Here is a 23,006-nt window from a genome sequence, read left to right on the forward strand (position 1 = left end):
GATATGATCTTTTGATCGCCCGTTATTGCATTTCAGTGCAATGTCGTGGCGAACAAACAAATTTAATTCTGGCGTTTTGACTTTTTTCTCACTACGCTGTTTAGCGATCAAGTTAATCCTTTTTTTATTGATAGACCAGACTGTTCTGAACGCGGCGATACCACATATGTGTATGTTTGATTTTTCCTTTATTGTTTTATTTTGAATGGGGCAAATGGGGGGGTGATTTGAATTTTTATTTTTTTTATTTTTTAATATTTTAAAAAACATTTTTTTTTACTTTTGGCATGCTTCAATAGTCTCCATGGGAGACTAGAAGCTGCCATAACCCAATTGGCTCTGCTACATACAGGCAATGATCAGATCACCTGTATGTAGCAGAATTACTCACTTGAGCGCCGACCACTGTGTGCCAACCTATCGGTGACCTGCGATCACATGACGGGGGTCACCGATGAGAGATTTACGGCGCGATTGCTGGATGCTCATGTTAAATGCCATTGTCAGTGTTTGACAACGACATTTTACGGGTTATTAGCTGCGGGTGGATTGCGATTCCACCCGCTGCTGTTCCGGGCACATGTCAGCTGTTCAAAACAGCTGACATGTGCCGGGAAAGATGTGGGCTCACCGCCGGAGACCATATCAATGGGAGGGAGTCCGACATGGGCGTACTATTAAGACCAACGTTGGAAAAGGGTTAATGACCTTGTAGAGGGCATACAGAGTAGAATACTTGCAAATTATACTAAACTCTGCAAGGTAATCAACATACAGGGTGATAGTTTAATATTACAGGGGTATTTGTGTAAGATAGAGGATTGGGCTGAGAAATGGCAATTGAATATTCTTTATTGTAAGATCTGTTAGGCTATGGAACTCTCTGCCACATGATGTTTGAAAGCTTGAGTTGCTAAAAAAATGTTAAAGCAAGTACTGAATGCCTTTCTTGAAAAATATGACATTACATTTTACAGTTACTAGTTTCTGTGTTTTGGAATGTTAACCAAGGGAACCAGTCTGATTGCTGTATGTAAAGTCGGGAAGGAATTTTTATAACAACTGTAAATGTATTTCCTCTCTGTAGCCACAGCTCCAGTAAAACAGCGAGGCAGGATTTTAATGCTATTAACCTGCAGACCCACTCCATATATCTGCAGGTAAGTAACAATTTTTAATATGACAGATGCCCTTTAACCAGCCAATATATGTAAGCTACAGTAAATGAACATAAAAAGTGAACCTTTGCGAAAAAACAATTGGTTCTTCCCTCAGGGCATGCACATTTTTCTTCAATTGAGTTTTTTTCTTTACCAAGACAAGGAGGTTTGATACACTATAATGGCAGAAATCATACCTGGTTCGCCAGGAGGACCTTGAGGCCCTGGTGGTCCTGGTAGAGATGATGGCAATGTGTCACAAGTAGAGCAAGCATCTCCTTTGTCACCTATATGCAAAATGAAAATTATTTTTAATATCATAATAGCAAGGGTGCACATTTAAAAACCTGTTAATTGCATGATACCATGTGACGCACTACTATACAATCCTTTTGTTACTCACAAGTCCTGGCTCCTTCAGCGGGTTTTGTTTCCTTACTCTATGGCCAGCACCTTTTATGCTAGTGCACACCTTGTTACTGGGGTAGCCAAGCAAGCACCTCTTATGTCATCATTAGGGATGAGCTTTCCGATATTGAAATATCGGAAATCGGCCCGATACTTGTGATATCGGAATTCCGATATTTTTTTCACATCGGAAATCGGAAATCCCATAATCCTTCAGCCTCTGAGCCCCTAACCCTATCTATCCCTAACCCCTAACCCTTAACCCTTACCACTAACCCTAACTAACCCTAACCCCTAACCCTTACCCTAATCCTACTAACCCTAAACCCTAACCCTGCTAACCATAAGTATAACCGTAACCCTAACCCTACTAACCCTAACCCTAACCATAAGCATAACCCTAAACCCTAACCCTACTAACCCTAACCCCTAACCCTTCTAACTATAAGCATAACCCTAACTGTAAATCCTGACTCTACTAACCCTAACTAACCCTAACCCCTAACCCTTACCCTAACCCTACTAACCCTAACCCCTAACCATAACCCTGCTAATCCTAACCCCTAACCCTACTAACCCTAACTCCTAACCCTACTAACCATAACCATAACCCCAACCCCTAACCCTACTAACCATAAGCATAACCCTAACCCTATCTAACCCTAACCCTAACTAACCCTAACCCCTAACCCTAATCCCTAACCCTTACCCTACTAACCATAAACCCAAACCCTACCCCAACTAATCCTAACCCAAAGAAAAACACCGCTGTTAAGAAGATGGCGACCAGTTTTTCTGCTACAGCTTTCGCTCTGTGCATTTTTCTAGCGATTTTTTTGCTCGTCTGCCTCTGCAAACTCCTTCCCCATTATCCTAAGGTGTTTCCCCTCCATTTTATCCATTATATAACACTGTAGTGGTCATTTTGTAATTCCAATTTTTTTCTCCCATTGACTTGCATTGATATCGGAAATCGGAAATTCTGATATCCGATATTTTCCAATATCGGAAATCGGAATTCCGATACGATATTGGGCAATATCGCTTATCCCTAGTCATCATCTTAGGCTCTTTAAGATCAGCTCAGGCAGCTAGCAACCACCTGAATATTTAGGATATATGGCATCTTGCTACCAAGTTTTTTCGTGGACATAGCATCATTTTCCTTTACAATCTACTCCTGCCAGGTGTTTAATTATTTTCCCTGTCTGCAGTCTAGCAACTAGCCACTACTTCCAAGCTCGCTCCAGCAGTTTCCAGGGCTATTGCACTCTAAATGTATGTATCAAGTTATATTAACAAGCTTGTCTCTGCTATTTTGATGCTGCTCATATTTGTTCCTCTGCTAATTCTGTGAGTAATTGCAGCTTTGCAAGTTACCAGTTTGCCTACGTATCTCTAATATTCCTGTGTGTAACTGCATCTCTGAAATCAAGTTATTAGTTTGCCTATACATCTCTACTGTTACTACCACCGAATATCTGCAAGCAAGTTAACAGTTTGCCTACAGTTCTGCTATTCCTGTGTTTAACTGCACTTCTGCAAGCATGGTACTAGTTTACTTATATATCTTTACTGTTTCTGCTCAATATACACAATTGATAGAGCTGTATCCAGTGATCCCAGTCTTGGTTGCCCATCTGCCTTTCTTCATAATCTGCTATACTGGTTGTCACTGATCCAAAGGCAGTATGATAAGCCCAGCTCAGGAGCATCATTGCCTCTTTTCCATGCTGCCCACCCTAACTTATAGCATGAAAAATTCCCTTCACCAAAAGAGCCTTTACCATAATGAGCCTTTACTACCCTTATTAGTAGGGAATTAAAGGTGGAACTTAAAATAAAAATACTCTATTCCACTGTTTCTGCTCATTCCTCAAATCAATCTCAGACAGGCAGATTTCCTACAATCTCAGCACCATTTTCCCCTTTAGTCACTTGACATGAACAATGTCACCTGACCACTGCTGCTAATCGGTGCAGCCTGCCCTTCACTATTCTGTTAGACTGCAAGATCAGTGTTTCTTCCACTCTGATTGAATAGTGACGGCTGAATTATTAATAAAAATACCTCACTGAGTATATTTACTTTGATTTTAAATTTGCGGATTTGCAGATCAAGCCTGCCCATTGGAGGGAATGGGTCAGTGAAAAGAAATGTATAGCACCTGGATGCTATCCATGTGACATCCTACTGCTGACCACTAGTGACTGAGCTGTGGATTAGAAGAGCTTTGAAAAACCTTTACAAGCTTTTTAATTGTCATATAAAAAATGGATAACACATGGATTGTAAAAATTTACACATACATCAAAAATAGATCTAGCACACTGAAAAATGACAATCTGTTTCTCAAAAATGTGAAGGAAAAAATGGATGTCTGAATGAGATCTATAGAAAGTGCTTCGCTCACCCTCAAAACAGCACTCCAATACTCATGAGCAAGGAAATGTGCTGTTCAGACATGGTGGATAGCAAACAAGGAGAAATTCCAGCTCTACAGTGTTCAGAAAAATTTATTTAATAGAAATCCACGGGTAAAATTCAGACATCAAATGTCATGTGCAAAATCTATAAAAACAATGTAGATCTACACGTTTCAGATGAGTACCATCCTTATTCATGATGAAGGGTGATTCTCATATGAAATGCGTAGATCTACATTGTTTTGATGGATTTTGTAGATTATACTTGATGTCTGAAATTATCCTTGGATTTCTGATAAATAAATTTTTCTTCGCACCATAGAGCTGGAATTTCTCCTTGTTTGATATCTGAATGAGGCCTCATTGTTCATGATCTATTACTGTATCTTCAACTAAATGGTTCAGATTTTCCTTGCTAGTTATTCCACAAGTAATAATACAATAAAAATGTTCTTTATAAACTTTTTGACTGACTTTAATAACTGAAGAGTGAGTAAGAATTTGCAAATTATATATTTTTTGACTATTTAGACATAAAACAAAAATTGTACCTTTCTGACCCCTTTCCCCAGTGAAGCCTTGTTCTCCTGGAGTTCCAGGGGATCCGGGTTCACCAGGCCGTCCTGGAATGCATTCCTGTGTAGGGTCTATCAATAATAACAATTTTATTTAATGGGGCCAACATATTATATTCCGCAACACTTTACAATTGATACATGCACAAATAGTCAGACATTACAGAGTAACACATACTTCAACAATTCAAACAAGAGAAGTGAGGGCCATGCTCACCAGAATATATGAGGAAATATGGTAGACACAAAAGGTTAAATCCTACTTGTAGAGTATGGACCAGCCATCTTTTATACAAAATAAAGGTATTCATATAATGATACATTAACCGGTCACCAGCCAGTAACTGTATATGTCCGGATATATAGTCCTACTGCATATATGATATGTGTGCAAAACAATGATATGAAGAATAAAGAAATTATAATGTAAAACAGATTTAAAAAAGATTGAAAGGACAAGTAAAATGTATTACTGACTAGCACAGCTGCAGGTGAAAGGCATATGTGCTTGACCATGTGAAGGCATATGTATAGCCAGCGTTTCCTTTGAGAATGGTTGCTTTTCCACATTATCACTGTGTCCTTCATCAAACTAAACTGCCCAACCTGTAGTAATGATACAGGTTGAACAGTTTAGTTTGATGAATCGAGTACATATCGGGACACAGTTATTGATTTTATATATAGGTCCAGAATTATTTGTACAATGAGACAAGTTTTGGTATTTTAGCTGTTTAACAAAGCATATTCAAGATACAGTTATATAATGAATATGATTTTAAAGTGCAGACTCGCTGCTTTAATTTGAGGGTATCACATCCTAATTGGTGCAAGGGTTTAGGAATTAGAGCTCTTAAATAAGGGATCAAAAGTTATTTAATAATTATCTCAAAAGCTTTAATGGACTGCCTTGGCTATTCCCTTGTTAATCCATCGTTAGTTAAGCAGGTAAAAGACCTGGAGCTGATTCAAGGTGCTGCATTTGCATTTGGAAGCTGTTGCTGTGAACCCACAACATGTTGAAAAAGGATCTCTCAATGTAACAGAAACAGACCATCATTTTACTGAGAAAAAAAATCCATCAGAGAGATCTCAGAAATATTAGCAGTGGCCAGATCAACAGTTTGGTACAATATGAAAAAATAAAGAGGGCACTGGTGAGCTTGGGAACGTAAAAGGCCTGGACATCCACAGAAGACAACAGTGGTGGATAAGCTCAGAATCCTTTCCATGGTGAAGAAAAACACCTTCACAACATCCACCCAAGTGGAGAACACTCTTCATGAAGGAGGTGTTTTAGTATCTTAGTCTACCATAAAGAGAAGACTTCATGACAACAAAAACAAGAGGATTCAGCCCAAGGTACAAACCATTAATCAGCCTTAAAAATAGAAAAGCCAGATTAGACTTTTCCAAAAAACATATAAAGAAGCCAGGCCAGTTCTGAAAAAGCATTCTTTGGACAGATGAAACTAAGATCAACCTGTATGAGAATTATTGGAAGAAGAGAGTATGGAGAAGGCTTGGAACGGCTGATGATCCAAAGTACTCCACATCCTCTGTAAAACATGATGGAGGCCATTTGATGGCATGAGCATGCATGGCTTCCAATGACACTGGGTTACTAGTATTTATTGATGATCCGACCGAAGACAGAAGCAGCTGGATAAAATATGATGTGTTCAAGGTTATACTTTCTGCTCACAATCAACAAATGCTGCAAGGTTGATTGGAAGGTATTTCACAGTGTCTATAGATTTAACTACATTTCCACTAATGTAAGTAAAAAGATCATTTTTATCCCTCAGCATAACATCTTACCTATTGCACCGGGTGGACCAGGGAATCCAGGAGGTCCACGCAACCCCTCGCTACCTTTCTGTCCAGGTAGGGATAACCCAGGGATTCCAGGTTCACCTTTTTCACCTCTTTCCCCTATTAATCCTGGAGCCCCGTTTGGTCCGGGAATTGAAATACCTACATATAACAAAAACAACAAGCATAGATAAAGTTTTACATTGAAGATATTAAATATCTAAAAAAAAAAACACTTCTGATTGTTCCAACTAATATATTATATTTATAAGATAATTGATTTTTTCCCTTGAAATATAGCTCATACCTCAACTTAATGCTTTTAAATCAACAGACTGACTAAAAGACAATTGACCCAAAAACATTTAAAGCTACTTTATCAGTCCATCACCCAGACTTCAGCACCTACCCAGACTTTATCACCAAACACTTTACCATCCAGAAAACTAAATACCCAAACCTTCATCAGACCCCAGATTTCAGGATTAAACACTTCATCTGATGCCAAACTCTTATCACCTTAAAGAATAATCTTTATTTTAATTTTTATTACCGCAATACATAACACACAGTAACTTTTTTACAGTATCTTATCAGACAAGTTTGCTCCTTCCATCTCCAGATTTGATCTTTTACTCTCATCTTATGAGTAAAATCTGTAAAATCTGCATTCAGTGAAGATTTTCCAACTACTGAGATGACAGTTAGTGGCTTTCAAAATTCTATGGAGGAAGGAGGAGCTAGAGGCAGACACAGACATTCTGCTGCAAGTTCTCTGGAAACGACAGTTATTGCTCTCTGTAGAAATTTATCAGCATCAACTGTCATCTTCTAAGTAAAAAGAAAATATGTATTCAGTGAAGACAGATTTTAGCTGTGAATTGAGAATTTTGTGACAGAATGATCAGTTCAGGAGGAAAAAGCAGCAGATTTCAATAATAAGATATTTTTAAAAAGTTTCTTATTTGCATGTAAACTATAAATTTATAAATATAAAATAATTTGATGCTTAGTTTTTAAACTTCATCAGACCTAAGATTTCAGCACTTAGTAGTTCATCTAATTCCAGACTTTATTGAGACTTAAAACAATCCCCCATTTCAGCATCGTACAATAAATAAGACTTCAGAATCCAACAATGTATGAGATTTAAAGTGGTCCTTTCACCAGATTTCAAAATACAAAATATTATACATTATTTACATTTTAAATAGATCTTTCAGACCTGGTGAGACTTCAACTGTTCTATTGAGAGAAGCTGATGAGAATCTGGCTGGCAGATGATCTCCAGTTTGCACACTGCACACTGGTGTCACGTGACCATGAGCTTGATCTTTCAAATGAGGGGACTAATCTAATCTTTCAAATGATCCGCTAATCTCCAGTCACATAGGGTCACTGCCGAACTTCAGCTCAGGGAAAGAAAGGGAATCTGTCAACATGTTTTTGCTAAATAATCTAAAGACAGTAGGAAATAGAGGCTGAAATACTGAATTCAGGCATGTGTCACTTGTCAAAGTGCGTGCTGTTGTTTGTTAACTGTGAAGGATTTATCAATAAGAAATTAACATTGCTGGACTATACTAGTCCAGCAACTAAGCACCTCAAAGTCTATAGAGAACCTGGTGTGGGCGGGGTTAGCTTTCTCAGCTCTGCTTCATTGTAAATCTAAAAGCCCTGATTGTGTCAGAACGGCTGAACCCAGTAATCTAAGGGATACACTGATGTATTCAGCTCCTCTTTCTCTACATCATGCTGCTCTCAGATGAGGTAGCAAAAAACTGCTAACAGATTCCCTTTAAAGTTGAGCATTTTATCATTACGTCTGTAGAATGAGAGAACTCATGAGTCTCAAAGTTTTCATTCTCTGACCTTCATGTCTGACTGATATTTGCTGCTTATATTGTGTAGTGTGAGCTTTCAGCAGCAAGAGGATCTGTCAATAAGGCTACATAGGCAAAGAATAAGTTGAACTTTCATAAAGGATTACACAGTCATTCAGGCATGGATTATAAAAAATACAGCATCCTTATCAAGTCTAAGAGATCTATTAAACACTGCATGCAGTTTGTATTGTGAAATCTGATGATGGATCTGCTTTACCCATTTTCACCACAGACACAATGGCACGACCCAGACTGGCTGCATGACATTACTTCATAGATATGCTCATCAAGTTCCTATACAGATAGATAGCTAGATAGATTGCTAGATAGATAGATAGATAGATAGATATATTGTGCATATACAGTATATATACAGTATATAAATAAATATAGGTGTGTGTGTATATATATATACTGTATGTTTCACATTAGCTGCGGTACCACACCAAGTTGAAGTAGCTTTATGAAACATTGATTCATAGAAAAGTATTAGTATCACACTGAATTGATACAAGTAATTTTGAATTTAGTTATCCCAGCATAGGAAGGTCCATCTTTCTTTTAATCTAGCCTGGGAAAGTGTACCAACTCACCAGAGACCTTTATCAACTCATGTCTGTTAGATGGTTTGTAGAAATAAGAGGTAAAACGCGTTGGACTGCAAGAGGGATAGCGTGCTATATATACAGCACTAGGATATCCACTTCCCAAATTGTTTAACCAGCCAATGGATAGAATAATTAAAATATACCTTTTATTGATTTTTTAAAATTAAAGTGCAAGGTGCTCAAGTAACGTTAAACACAACAAAGAAGAACGCATAAATGAAAAAAGCTAGTATTGCCCATCGTTACTGAGTATCCCAATTATCAAGCATATTCATTGGGTACCCAATGAATATGCTTGATAATTGGGATACTCAGTAACGATGGGCAATACTAGCTTTTTTCATTTATGCGTTCTTCTTTGTTGTGTTTAACGTTACTTGAGCACCTTGCACTTTAATTTTAAAAAATCAATAAAAGGTATATTTTAATTATTCTATCCATTGGAGGGATAGCGTGCTCTTCAATCGGTGTGAGTACTTTTCCCTTTACATACTGTATTTGTGTCACGGATATAAAAAGAGCATGAGAGAGTTGCTTTGTAGTACTGGTGTAGGACTGCCAGTATCAGCACAGAGAAGGCAGGTGAAAAGGGAAAAGTTCTGAGCCTTATACACAGGAGGAAAGACAAGTCTTCTAACATTCCAGGAGAGCGCCCTATTTTTGGTTTTCTAGATATCTTTTATACCATACCTGGTTGTCCAGGGCTTCCGGGTATTCCATTTGTACCTTTAGAATAAAAACAAATAATGTTTGGTATAAAAAATTCTTATTATTATTAGATAAGGTACTGAAATTAAAAATCACAGCTCAGAACCAAAAACAACTGGGGTATCTGCAATATCAAGACAGGTTATTACACTTGGGGTTATTTAGTTTTGAAAAACGAAGGCTTAGGGGTGGTCTTATTACAATGTATAAATATATGTGGGGACAATACCAAGACCTTTCTAATGATCTTTTTACTCTTAGACCTGTGACGGGGACAAGGGGGCATCCTCTACGTCTGGAGGAAAGAAGGTTTAAGCATACTCACACACTCGGATTCTTTACTGTAAGAGCAGTGAGACTATGGAACTCTCTGCCATATGATGTTGTAATGAGTGATTCCCTACTAAAATTTAAGAAGGGACTGGATGCCTTTCTTGAAAAGTATAATATTACAGGGTATATACATTAGTTTCCTTAATATTGCGTAGATCCAGGGAACTAGTCTGATTGCCGTATGTGGAGTCGGGAAGGAATTTTTTTCCCCAATGTGAAGCTTACTGTTTGCCTCATGGGTTTTTTTTTGCCTTCCTCTGGATCAACATGTTAGGGCAAGTTAGGATAGGATATGGGTTGACCTAGATGGACTTAAAGTCTTCCTTCAACCTTAATACCTATGTTACTATGTTACTAAATGTAAACATTTGACAGCTTATTCTAATTACCTTTAGCACCCTTCTCTCCTTTGCTTCCTGGATAACCAGGTGGTCCCGTGTCTCCTTTTTCTCCAGTAACAGTATGTTGGCCATCATGTATTACCTCAAGTACATAATAATAAAATGGTCAACACAATTGTACTGTAAAATTGAATTATTCATGTTTTTGCTTTCTGTAAGATAATTCTGTGAGTACTGAATATAAATGCATGAAACAACATCCATGTGCAAAACCCACAACTTACTAGTCCTGGTGGTCCTGGTGGTCCAGAGTCACCCTTTTCTCCCTAACAAAACAAAAACAAAGTGGTTTCCTATTCTATCTAATGTAAGAATATTCTCTGTAATGTTTTATTACTTATTATTTAGTTTCTTAGATACAAGTCTAACAATTTTTACCACTACACATTGGAGCAAATAGTATTCTATACATATTGTGCACTAAAGATTTTGCTGTAGATATACTTTTGCAAAACAAAAAACAAGTAGATGAAGTGCTGTGAAATCTCTAAGGGTGAGCACATTGCACTTACTCTTTCTCCATCCTGTCCTCGGATTCCATCAAATCCTGGCCTACCAGGTACACCCTAAATATGTTAAGAAATACATTAAACACTGAAATTGCACATCAGCAATTTAATTACTTTTGCTAACATGTTTTAATTAATTTAATACTTTATTTGTCTTTAAAAAAATATATTATTTTTCAGATAATATATTAATTTAAAAAATGTTTTATCTGTTTTACTTTACAAATTATAACCATTTTTCACTAAAACATAATCCCCCTTGCAGTAGTTCCCGAGGGATAGAGGTTTCTATAGAATCACACCAGTGATGCAGCATAAGGGGCTAGAGCTAAAACTCAGTGCAGGAAGCCCCTCTATGGTTAGGGGAGATTAACCTTTGCATAACACGTGATACTGTTAACCATAAATCTATTACGGACCACTATACTTCGAATATGACATGAGGAAGATGCATGCATGTTTAATCTGGACAAATATAACAAAAATAACTAAACAATTCATAAAATTACCTAATAATATATTCTATTGCTATTATTTTTGAATAAAATACTTACATCATGTCCCCTTTGTCCCTTTTCACCATCTTTTCCAGGTTTTCCCTAAATAAAAGGCATGAAAAATATAAATCGAGAACATGCTGTGAGAATCATGTTGGGATAGTGGATGAGGGCAGGTATATCTCGCCCAGATACCTTTCCTATGTGGCCTAGTCTGGTCAGTGTCTCACCTGGTGACTAATGAGTAATGGGAAGCGGCTATAAAAGGATACCAGGTGGTGTGTTAGTTGCTCAGCCTGGGGAACACAGAGAGCATGTCTGTGTGAGCGACACTTGTGAGTGAAAGCTGTGCTTACGGTAACGCTGGTTTGGCTGGCTGGGAGAAGCCCTCCAGTTGGTAGTTAGTACGGATCCTGTTTAGTTAGTGCCGGACAGGCAAGGATATGTTTTATGTTTTATTTCCTGTATGTTTTGCTTTCATCTGAAATAAACCTGACCCAGCGTCAGTTATGTCCGAATCCCGGCTGTGCACCTGAGTTTCATGCTAAACCCACGTGGCCTTTGACCCCAGCAAAGGTGATCCCGGAGTGTTTTATCACAATGCATATATTTATGGTCTGATTTTTAAGAAAGATTTTTGGCTTGCTTCCTCCAATTTTATGCTTGCTAAAGGTGGTCATACACATTTGTCTCAGATTGAAGGGATTGTCCAGGCTTGTTGGTAAAGTCTGCAGTCACTCTATGTGACTGTATACTTGGAAATCTTCACAACTCACAGTCTGCGCGCTGTCAGGATTTTCCAGTGCTGAGAGCAGGCATAAGCAATTAGGATACAAGCCATCACATGCTGACTAGACGTGCGACGCCTCTCACAATACAGTTGAAGTGAGCAAGGCTGGACAAACCAAGTTGGAATGTGGCAGGAAGTATACAAGTTGTATGTGTGTGGTCACATCTCCTGCTCCTGAATTTGGCACTGGAGAATGTTGACAGCGCACACTGTGGACTGCGTGAGGATTATAGTAAGATTGTCACATATTGTAACACAGGAATGTTCATCAAATGAAATTTAACAATGAACAATCATTTTAACTGACCATATATTTTTCCATGAAAGAATATGCCCAGAACATTCCCAAAAAGATCATTTATCCTTGACTTCCTTCATCACACATGTATGGACCGAAATGTTTATGACTGTTGGTGCAAGATATGTGCAACAGATAATTACATCTTCAATGATTGTTCAGCCATCAATTTAATTTCTATCTAATATGTGTAGGCACGTTAAGAGGTGTCTTTAATAAATAGGCAGTTTAATACAATGCAAGGAATAAGGATAGTCCTTGGAGCCTTGGGACCACATGGAACATGAAGCACAATTAAAGGGGTATTCCCATTTCCAAGACCCTATCCCAATATTTAGTAGGTGTAATAATAATAATAATATCTCCAATTAGCAATGTAGTATAGTTTTTCTCATTCGTTATCTCGCTTTCCTCACGTGAAGGCATTGCAAGACCTTAGGTATCCATGGTTACAACCACTAGCAACTAGCTGACACTACTTTATATCAGTGGTCCATTACACCTACTATATATTGGGATAGGATCTTGAGATGGAAGTACCACTTCATTTCACCAGCCCACTGCAGTTTCTAGAATATATATATGCTTTTAGTTCTCAGTATTAAAGTTTAAATGGTGGCACTTACTCTGGGCCCTGGTTTTCCGGGTTCTCCTTTTTCACCTTTAATACTTAATCCAGGGTCACCCTAAAATAAAAATAAACAAAGATATGAGAAAGGAATGCTCAAATCTTTAGAAATTCAAATTTACCAGCCTAAAATGGCAGCTGCATTAGGCTTTTATACAGGATATGATAGTCCCTCCTGATTGGTTGTGCTATGACATGTGATGTGTAGTTGCAAGGTATTATGGGGAAGCCTGCTCGGTTGTGCTTGTGGTCATATCCACTTTCTTTTATTGATGCAATCTTCTCCAATGTGTTAAAAAGCAGCGGGTATTTTTAGGGGGACATGAGAGAATTAAATAGGTCATCTCTAATATATACAGTAAATAGTAAATATATGAATACATTTGCAATGGGAGATAGCCCATCCCAGGACAGTGACTGTAATAGAAAATGCATCCACCTAAGGCAGAGTTCTTGTTCCAGGACAAATATCCCTGTTCATGAATAATTAGGAATAATAGTTTTAATGCAAAGTCATCAGCTTTGATATCCCTTAGTATGTTACCCCACTGGCCTATCACAGGTTAGTATAGCAGGAGCAGGTGAGCCAGACGCACAGGTTAATGTAGTGGGAGCTGCTTTCAGCTGAGCTGCTGAGTGCAGGGCACAATGGAGAGAGTTTGGATGATATGGCTTCCTTCTCGTCCCTTACCCCTCGCTTAGTACTGCTCACATCATACTATACATTCTTCTTCAGCACTTTGATATGGGTGGTGACTGTAAGTGTAACAGGTGCCGCTCTCCTCTAGGTGAGTGGAGCAGCATCATTATCTCTCAACCCCAAATGCCCGGCTGGTGTGAGCCACAGCATCATCGACAGGATAAAAAATTACCTGCCAAGTGTAAGAGGGTTAAATAAAAACACCATGAAGAAACACTTACCCTATTGCCTTGATCACCTTTATCACCTTGCATACCCTTTTCTCCCTGTGATGTGTGACAAGATCATACAAAGCATTATAATAATTATTATACACACTTTGCTGCTGTGGTGAATTTTTTTTTCCGGCAACTGCGATAAAACTGCAACAGTTCTTGCTGCAATTTTGCTGAAATTGAAAATTACAGTTCTCACATAGAATAATGATTATGGTATTGTATAAAAAGATATATTACCTTTTCCCGATACCATACTGAACTGTTCTCAGCAGATGCATGGCCCTGCGGACCTGGAGGCCCTGGTGGTCCTGGTTCACCCTGTCAAAATGAGATTAAAATGACAAAGCGCTCACATTATTAAAAGCAAAAGACAAAAACATTAATAAGGTCCTCCTAAGGTGAGACACATGGATATTTGATTAACCTAAGTAGTCTACTCAAAGCTGTCAATGTCAGCAGTATAATACATAGAAAATAAAAAGGAAGCGCATTCTTGACTACTATTCAATGCAGTTGCCTGATTAGCAAACCAGATGTACTGAATATATAAACAGTTAGTTCCCATCTGGATCACTTTTACGAACTGCATGACAACTACGCTGAATTTTTCAACTATGCTTGTAAACAGTAATTACTATTAACAGCATTTTCCCTTGAACGAGCATCAAACAAGTAAAGGAGCATCATAACTGTGCTCAGGGAAATTCACTGATCAATTTCTTCAATTTCAATTTTTTGTAACATCGCACAATAAAAATTGTATTGTGCTGAAATGACTGTATATAAAGGAACGCTTGCACTTGGTCAATAGAAAAGGTTGTAAAATAGAGGGAGTGAAAAACTGAGAATGATCTAGACTTATAGGAATTAATGACTACTTATAGGTATTAATGATCATGAGCCTCAAATAAACCACTGAAGCCAGTATATGGCAGGGGAAGAGTCTTGAGGAGATCATTTGCATATTCCCAGTGCCTTCTGGGATAAGTGAAGAGTCTCCGCGAGCTCAACGATCACTGGGTTTTGGCCGTTGCAGCTGAAAAGAGGAAATCGGAAAACCAGGGGAAGAGTCTTGAGGAGATCATTTGCATATTCCCAGTGCCTTCTGGGATAAGTGAAGAGTCTCCGCGAGCTCAACGATCACTGGGTTTTGGCCGTTGCAGCTGAAAAGAGGAAATCGGAAAACCAGGGGAAGAGTCTTGAGGAGATCATTTGCATATTCCCAGTGCCTTCTGGGATAAGTGAAGAGTCTCCGCGAGCTCAACGATCACTGGGTTTTGGCCGTTGCAGCTGAAAAGAGGAAATCGGAAAACCAGGGGAAGAGTCTTGAGGAGATCATTTGCATATTCCCAGTGCCTTCTGGGATAAGTGAAGAGTCTCCGCGAGCTCAACGATCACTGGGTTTTGGCCGTTGCAGCTGAAAAGAGGAAATCGGAAAACCAGGGGAAGAGTCTTGAGGAGATCATTTGCATATTCCCAGTGCCTTCTGGGATAAGTGAAGAGTCTCCGCGAGCTCAACGATCACTGGGTTTTGGCCGTTGCAGCTGAAAAGAGGAAATCGGAAAACCAGGGGAAGAGTCTTGAGGAGATCATTTGCATATTCCCAGTGCCTTCTGGGATAAGTGAAGAGTCTCCGCGAGCTCAACGATCACTGGGTTTTGGCCGTTGCAGCTGAAAAGAGGAAATCGGAAAACCAGGGGAAGAGTCTTGAGGAGATCATTTGCATATTCCCAGTGCCTTCTGGGATAAGTGAAGAGTCTCCGCGAGCTCAACGATCACTGGGTTTTGGCCGTTGCAGCTGAAAAGAGGAAATCGGAAAACCAGGGGAAGAGTCTTGAGGAGATCATTTGCATATTCCCAGTGCCTTCTGGGATAAGTGAAGAGTCTCCGCGAGCTCAACGATCACTGGGTTTTGGCCGTTGCAGCTGAAAAGAGGAAATCGGAAAACCAGGGGAAGAGTCTTGAGGAGATCATTTGCATATTCCCAGTGCCTTCTGGGATAAGTGAAGAGTCTCCGCGAGCTCAACGATCACTGGGTTTTGGCCGTTGCAGCTGAAAAGAGGAAATCGGAAAACCAGGGGAAGAGTCTTGAGGAGATCATTTGCATATTCCCAGTGCCTTCTGGGATAAGTGAAGAGTCTCCGCGAGCTCAACGATCACTGGGTTTTGGCCGTTGCAGCTGAAAAGAGGAAATCGGAAAACCAGGGGAAGAGTCTTGAGGAGATCATTTGCATATTCCCAGTGGCTCATCCTTCATCGTTTTTAAGAAATCTCAAGATGGAAGAGGCCAGGAGCCATTTGGTGAGCTGCATTTCTTGCTACATGTTCACAGACTTACCAGTGGAAAAGCCAAACTTCACATGCCACAAATGCAAGCTTGTGTCCCTGTTGGAGGAAAAGTTGCAAAATCTCGAAGAGAGGTTAGCTACGTTGAAGATCATTAAGGAAGGTGAAGAGTTCTTGGACAGAGCAGAATTATCTCTTCATGTTACAGAAAGAGAAGAAATTCGAAGTGCACCTGAAGAAACAGAGGAATGGAGACATGTGACCCAGAGAAGCAGGAGGATCAGGAGGCAGTCAGCACCCATACTGCTCAGAAACCAGTACCAGGCTCTCACGCAGGAAAACAATGAAGAAATACATCAGGATAAGACTTTGCCAACAAGCAGCAACCTTGTACGCCTTCAGAGTCCTCCTGGATGGAGAAAGAAAAATGTTGTGAAGAAGAAACGGAGAGTGGTGGTCATGGGGGATTCCCTGTTGAGAGGAACAGAGGCCGCTATCTGCAGACCGGATATAACTTCAAGAGAAATGTGTTGTCTTCCAGGTGCAAAAATTAAAGATGTGTCTGACAGGATATCAGGACTCTTCAGACCTACAGATGACTACCCATTCCTGCTACTACATGTGGGGACAAATGACACTGCAAGAAACGACCTGGAAACCATCTGCAGAGACTTTGAAGACTTAGGCAAGAAAGTGAAAGAACTGGGAGCGCAGGTGGTCTTCTCTTCCATCCTCCCAGTGGATGGCCATGGAACAAGGAGGTGGAATAAGATTCTGCAGGTGAACAACTGGCTACGTCGATGGTGCCGTCAGCAACGATTTGGATTTCTGGATCACGGAGTGAACTACTTATACGATGGACTACTTGCTAGAGATGGGGTGCACCTTACGAAGACTGGAAAGCATGTATTTGGAAGTCGCCTTGCTACACTTGTAAGGAGAGCTTTAAACTAGAACAACATGGGAAGGGAAGCAAAAGACCAGAAAAAGCCATACACCTGACAAATGCTATTGAGAACTCTGCTATTAGAAGTGGAAAGGAAGAACAAAGACGAAAGAATCTAATTAATAAAAATATTGGAGAAAGAGAAACCAATCACAAACTAAAATGTTTCTATACTAATGCACAAAGCATGGGCAACAAACAAGGAGAATTGGAACTACTAACACAGGAAAAGAAATATGATGTCATTGGAATCACTGAAACTTGGTGGGACAATACACATGATTGGAATACAAGACTAGAAGGATACAACTTATTTGCAAGAAACAGACTTGATAAACGAGGAGGGGGTGTCGCATTGTATGTTAGAAACGCGTATATCTGCACAGAGATTGAAGCTTCAGAGACTGGGAGTTCTGTGGAAACTGTTTGGGTAAGAATACAAGGACAGAACAATGGAAAGGACACCATTGTAGGCATTTACTACAGGCCGCCTGTGCAAGCTGAAGATATGGATGAACTCTTTATGCATCAAATGGCCAAGTTCTCCAAAAAATATGACATAGTTGTCATGGGAGATTTCAACTATCCAGACATTTGTTGGGAATCTCTCTCAGGCAAAACTAACAGGTCAAGGAAATTCTTATCCTCTCTTGCTGACAACTTTATCTTCCAAAAGGTAAGGGAGAAAACAAGGGGAACTGCTACCTTGGATCTAATCCTTATAAACAGGGAGGAAATGGTTGAGGAGGTAAAAGTGGCTGGGACCCTAGGAGGTAGCGACCATACTATTTTAGAATTTTGGATAACTAGAGGCGGAAGACCTGTGAAGACTCAGACGTCAAGGTTAGATTTCAGAAAGGCAGATTTTAAGGGATTCAGAAAGAGAATTGGAGGGATCCAATGGCTGGATATCCTTAAAGACAAAAATGTCCAGGAAGGATGGGAAATCTTGAAAAATGAAATTCTCAAAGCACAGTTGTTAACAATTCCGAAAAGAGGGAAGAATAGGAAGCAGTTAAGGAAACCAGGATGGATGAACACAGAACTTAAGCACATGCTAAAAAGGAAGAAAAAAATCTTTATAAAATGGAAAGAGGGAGGCATATCTAAAGAAGAATATAATGCTGTCTGCAGAACTTGCAGGGCACAAATCAGATTAGCTAAAGCTGAAAATGAATTGAGGCTTGCAAGAGATGTCAAAAGCAATAATAAAGGATTTTGGGGATATGTCAAAAGTAAAAGAAAAGTCAAAGATGCTATAGGATTTTTACAGGATGAAAATAATGAAATGGTAAGACAGGATGTTGAGAAGGCTGAACTTTTAAATTCCTATTTTGCATCTGTTTTCTCTCAGAAAGGAAATGTAACATCAACTGTTATTCACTGTCCTATTAAGGGAATAGAAGAATCCAGGATATCTATAAACAGAAAGATAGTGAGGAAACACTTAGCTAGCCTAAATGAATTCAAGTCTCCAGGTCCAGATGAATTACACCCCAGAGTACTGAAGGAGATAGCAGAAGAAATTTTTGAACCCCTCTCTATAATCTTTGAAAATTCTTGGAGAACAGGAGAAGTGCCAGAAGACTGGAGAAGAGCAAATGTTGTTCCTATCTTCAAAAAGGGGAAGAAGGTGGACCCAGGTAACTATAGGCCGGTGAGTCTGACTTCTATACCAGGAAAGATCTTTGAACAAATTATTAAACAACATGTATGTCAATACCTGGATAAGAATGAAGTGATTAAACAGAGTCAGCATGGGTTTGTAACTAATAAGTCATGTCAGACTAACTTAATTTCCTTCTATGACGGTATCACTGATTGGGTGGATCAAGGAAATGCTGTAGATATAGTATATCTTGACTTCAGCAAAGCATTTGACAAAGTCTCTCATACAATCCTTATTGAAAAAATGATTAAGTATGGAATGGACAAGGCAACTGTTAGGTGGATTCATAACTGGCTTAGTGATCGGACCCAAAGAGTGGTCGTAAATGGCTGCACATCCAGTTGGAAGAATGTCTCAAGTGGGGTACCACAGGGCTCTGTCCTGGGCCCTGTATTGTTCAACATCTTTATCAACGATTTAGATGAAGGAATTGAGGGTAAACTGATTAAATTTGCTGATGACACAAAGCTAGGAGGGATAGCTAATACTAGAGAAGAGAGAGAGAGGATTCAAAAAGATTTAAATAAACTGGAGAAGTGGGCAGCAACTAACAGAATGGTTTTTAACAGGGAGAAATGCAAAGTACTACATCTGGGCAATAAAAATGGAAAAAGCATATATAGAATGGGAGGAATAGGGCTAAGTGACAGCACATGTGAAAAAGACTTGGGTATACTAATAGATCACAGACTGAATATGAGTCAACAGTGTGATGCAGCAGCAAAAAAGGCAAATGCAATTCTAGGATGTATTAACAGAAGCATACAGTCTAGATCACGTGAAGTCATTATTTCCCTCTACTCCTCTTTGGTCAGACCTCATCTGGAATATTGTGTCCAATTTTGGGCACCACATTTTAAAAAAGACATCAACAAACTGGAGCAAGTTCAGAAAAGAGCGACCAGAATGGTGACCGGTCTGCAAACCCTGTCTTATGAGGAAAGGTTGCAGGATTTGGGAATGTTTAGTTTGCAAAAGAGAAGACTGAGAGGAGACTTAATAGCTGTCTACAAATATCTAAAGGGCTGTCACATTGTAGAAGGATCAACTTTATTCTCATTTGCACAAGGAAAGACTAGAAGCAATGGGATGAAACTGAATGGGAGGAGACACAGATTAGATATTAGAAAAAACTTTTTGACAGTTAGAGTGATCAATGAGTGGAACAGGCTGCCACGAGAAGTGGTGAGTTCTCCTTCAATGGAAGTCTTCAAACAGAGGCTGGACAGACATCTGACTGGGATGATTTAGCGAATCCTGCTTTGAGCAGGGGGTTGGACCAGATGGCCCAGGAGGTCCCTTCCAACTCTACAATTCTATGATTCTATGATTCTATGATTCTAATTTTAATTTTTGTGAGACTGATTTCACACATCTGACATTCATGGATTGAGCAAGGACTGTGATGTCCAGATCATCCGCATGTAACCTGACCTCAAATCATCAGTCTCTTAGGTATAAATAAGGCTGTTGAGTTTGGGTCAGAAGACCCATGGATGGTGGACATGTGTAACCTGCTCCTATCAAAATGGCATTTGAGGAGTAATGCCAAATTTGCGAAAATTGGCAACCAGTATTAGATCAGAACTCTTTTTAATTGTGTTTAGGTGAAACTTTGAAAGACAGACTTGGTCAATTGCCTCTTTAGAGAGGAAGAGGACTTGAACTCTATAGTGCCACCTGTTGGTAGTAGAGATCCTAAAAGTCACAATCAACCCTTTAATGAGTCTTGTAATATGACTTAGGATAAAAACCAAATCAGAATCTCAATGTGCAGACATGGTGTTTCGAGCTATTGGCCCTCGTCAGTGCAAAGTATGAGAACTGATTTGGCTAGGTGAGAGGCTCTGGACTGAGGTCTAAGGGGTAAGGTTTCTCCTTGTGGAGAGTGACATGCCAGCGCTGGCTTGTCAAGGTAAGGAGGCTTATTCGCTGTGCAATGCTCCTCTGGGAAAATAATATGCAAATTGCCTCTTCAGAGAAAAAGAAGACTTAAACTCTATAGCGCCACCTGTTAGTAGTAACGATCCTACAAGTCACAATCAACCCTTTAACGAGGCTCTGGACTGAGGTCTAAGGGGTAATTACGTTTTCTCCTTGTGGAGAGTGACATACCAGCTCTGGCTTGTCAAAGTAAGGAGGCTTATTCGCCGTGCAATGCTCCTCTGGGAAAATAATATGCAAATCGCCTCTTCAGAGTGGAAGAGGACTTGAACTCTATAGCGCCACCTGTTGGTAGTAGCGATCCTACAAGTCACAATCGACCATTTAACGAGTCTTGTAATATGACTTAGGATAAAAGCCAAATCAGAATCTCAATTTTCATGATTTCATTAAGCCAAATGTCAGACTTTTTTTTTTGCTTTGCTTTGACTCAAAAAATAAATGACAAAAAAATCTGCAACAAGGCCCACTTACAGTGAAATCCAAAACTGAACTGCCTTGGGGCACAATTTATTTGATCTGGCACTGATTTATCTCCCCTTATCTACTTATAACAATGAAGACATTACTCACCTTTTCACCTGGTGGTCCATGAAAACCAAGTCCCATTTGACCCTGAAGAGGTACAAAATAAAAGATCCTTACAGGACAGTTTATGCTAACATTAACTGTTTTTATTATTAGGATATAACCTATACATACCTTTGGTCCTGGAGGTCCAGGTTGACCAGGTGCTCCCTGAAAACAAGACATAAAGAAAGTAATGTAAGTATACAGTTACAACATACAATAGTGCAGATGTATATTATAGTACCATAGATTGTAGTATCCAAAAGGGTATGGTATGTACCAGGTAAGACTGAACTTTGGTGTGAGCTTCACTTCATCCACCGTAGAAGTACAGTATCTAAGGAGAGGCTTAAGAGCTCCTTCACCTGTCAGTGATTTTTCTCATATGCAAAAAATAGTCTGAGTTTGATCATTGTTTTTTAACCGTTTGGTAAGTGTGTCAGTTTTTACCATTAGAGTGTGGTCAGAATTTCATCAGTTTTTCTTGAATTAAAAAATAATTACCATAAATAATGGATGTTTCTCAAGCTTCTCCTATCATACAGTTGGTTAAAAATGGACAGTACACTGTGTTGTCCAAATTTTTTCCAGATTCACTCGGATCAATATCAAGCAAGTCTCAAGGCTTTTCGGTCTGAAGAAAGTGTAAATTACCCCGTGGACTTTCATAGGTGCAAGACCTATTCATGAAATTCACATACAGCATATGAAAAACTGGTGTCTGAATGAGCCCTAAATGCTGTGTTAATACCTAATATGTATAATATAATATAATGTATAATATAATTTTTTTTACTGTAAATATTTGTTTAGTAAATAAATATCTCAAAACTTTTTTTTAGAATAGTGAAATGCTTTTGGGCCTCTTTTTGACCTCTGGATGCCATGGAAACTCATCGTTAGAAATGAGCAAATTTTTTCGGTTTTTGTCCCCAAATCTGATTTTGACATGTTCGAACACTATTTGTGCCGAATGTATGTTTAATGATCGTTTCAGAGCATATCCGTTAATTTCGACTCCAGTTCACTCTAATGACGCTCGGCTGTGTTTGACAAATATTGCAAAAACAATATTCAATGCTGATTGTATTCAGAACCGAATCCGAACACACTTCACTCATCTCTACTCATCGTCACCAAATAATGACATTGTAGGGCAACGAAGGGGTGACAGAGAAAGTCCCCTTCCTCAGTCTAATCTGCAGCATCTAAGGGACTAATTCAGTAGTGCTGTCCTGCGGCATTTTCCTTCTAAATGCTGCTATATACAGTGGGTACAGAAAGTATTCAGACCCCTTTAAATTTGTCACTCTTTGTTTCATTGCAGCCATTTGGTAAATTCAAAACAGTACACTCTGCACCCCATCTTAACTGAAAAAAACATAAATGTAGACATTTTTGCAAATCTATTGAAAAATAAAAACTGAAATATCACATGACCATAAGACCCTTGCTCAGTATTTAGTAGAAGCACCCTTTTGAGCTAGTACAGCCACAAAGTCTTCTTGGGAATGATGCAACAAGTTTTTCACGCCTGGATTTAGGGATCCTCTGCCATTCTTCCTTGCAGATCCTCTCCAGTTCCGTCAGGTTGGATGGTGAACGTTGGTGGACAACCATTTTCTGGTCT

The 23,006-nt window shown here is 39.2% G+C and overlaps 1 protein-coding gene and 1 long non-coding RNA gene across 2 annotated transcripts in view; one reads left to right on the forward strand and one right to left on the reverse strand.

Moving 5' to 3' along the window:
• The window catches only part of COL4A1 (collagen type IV alpha 1 chain), a 232,061-nt gene that overhangs the window by 88,055 nt on the left and 121,000 nt on the right, over positions 1–23,006 (reverse strand). Inside the window, exons 11-23 of the mRNA XM_073556826.1 lie at positions 21,509–21,544; positions 21,380–21,421; positions 14,199–14,279; positions 13,965–14,009; positions 13,042–13,101; positions 11,385–11,429; positions 10,834–10,887; positions 10,546–10,587; positions 10,310–10,403; positions 9,570–9,605; positions 6,392–6,547; positions 4,547–4,642; positions 1,358–1,447 (exon numbers count right to left, since the gene is read on the reverse strand). Coding sequence (XP_073412927.1) covers positions 1,358–1,447; positions 4,547–4,642; positions 6,392–6,547; positions 9,570–9,605; positions 10,310–10,403; positions 10,546–10,587; positions 10,834–10,887; positions 11,385–11,429; positions 13,042–13,101; positions 13,965–14,009; positions 14,199–14,279; positions 21,380–21,421; positions 21,509–21,544 — 877 coding nt within the window. The remainder of the gene's footprint in view (positions 1–1,357; positions 1,448–4,546; positions 4,643–6,391; positions 6,548–9,569; positions 9,606–10,309; positions 10,404–10,545; positions 10,588–10,833; positions 10,888–11,384; positions 11,430–13,041; positions 13,102–13,964; positions 14,010–14,198; positions 14,280–21,379; positions 21,422–21,508; positions 21,545–23,006) is intronic.
• On the forward strand, positions 1,099–22,144 carry LOC141060545 (uncharacterized). The gene is made up of 3 exons (XR_012222719.1): positions 1,099–1,160; positions 21,491–21,571; positions 21,968–22,144. It is a non-coding gene; the product is annotated as an uncharacterized lncRNA (long non-coding RNA).

The sequence above is a fragment of the Dendrobates tinctorius genome, unplaced genomic scaffold, assembly GCF_039654945.1.
Source record: "Dendrobates tinctorius isolate UK_male_01 unplaced genomic scaffold, ASM3965494v1 ptg000240l, whole genome shotgun sequence".
NCBI lineage: Eukaryota > Metazoa > Chordata > Amphibia > Anura > Dendrobatidae > Dendrobates > Dendrobates tinctorius.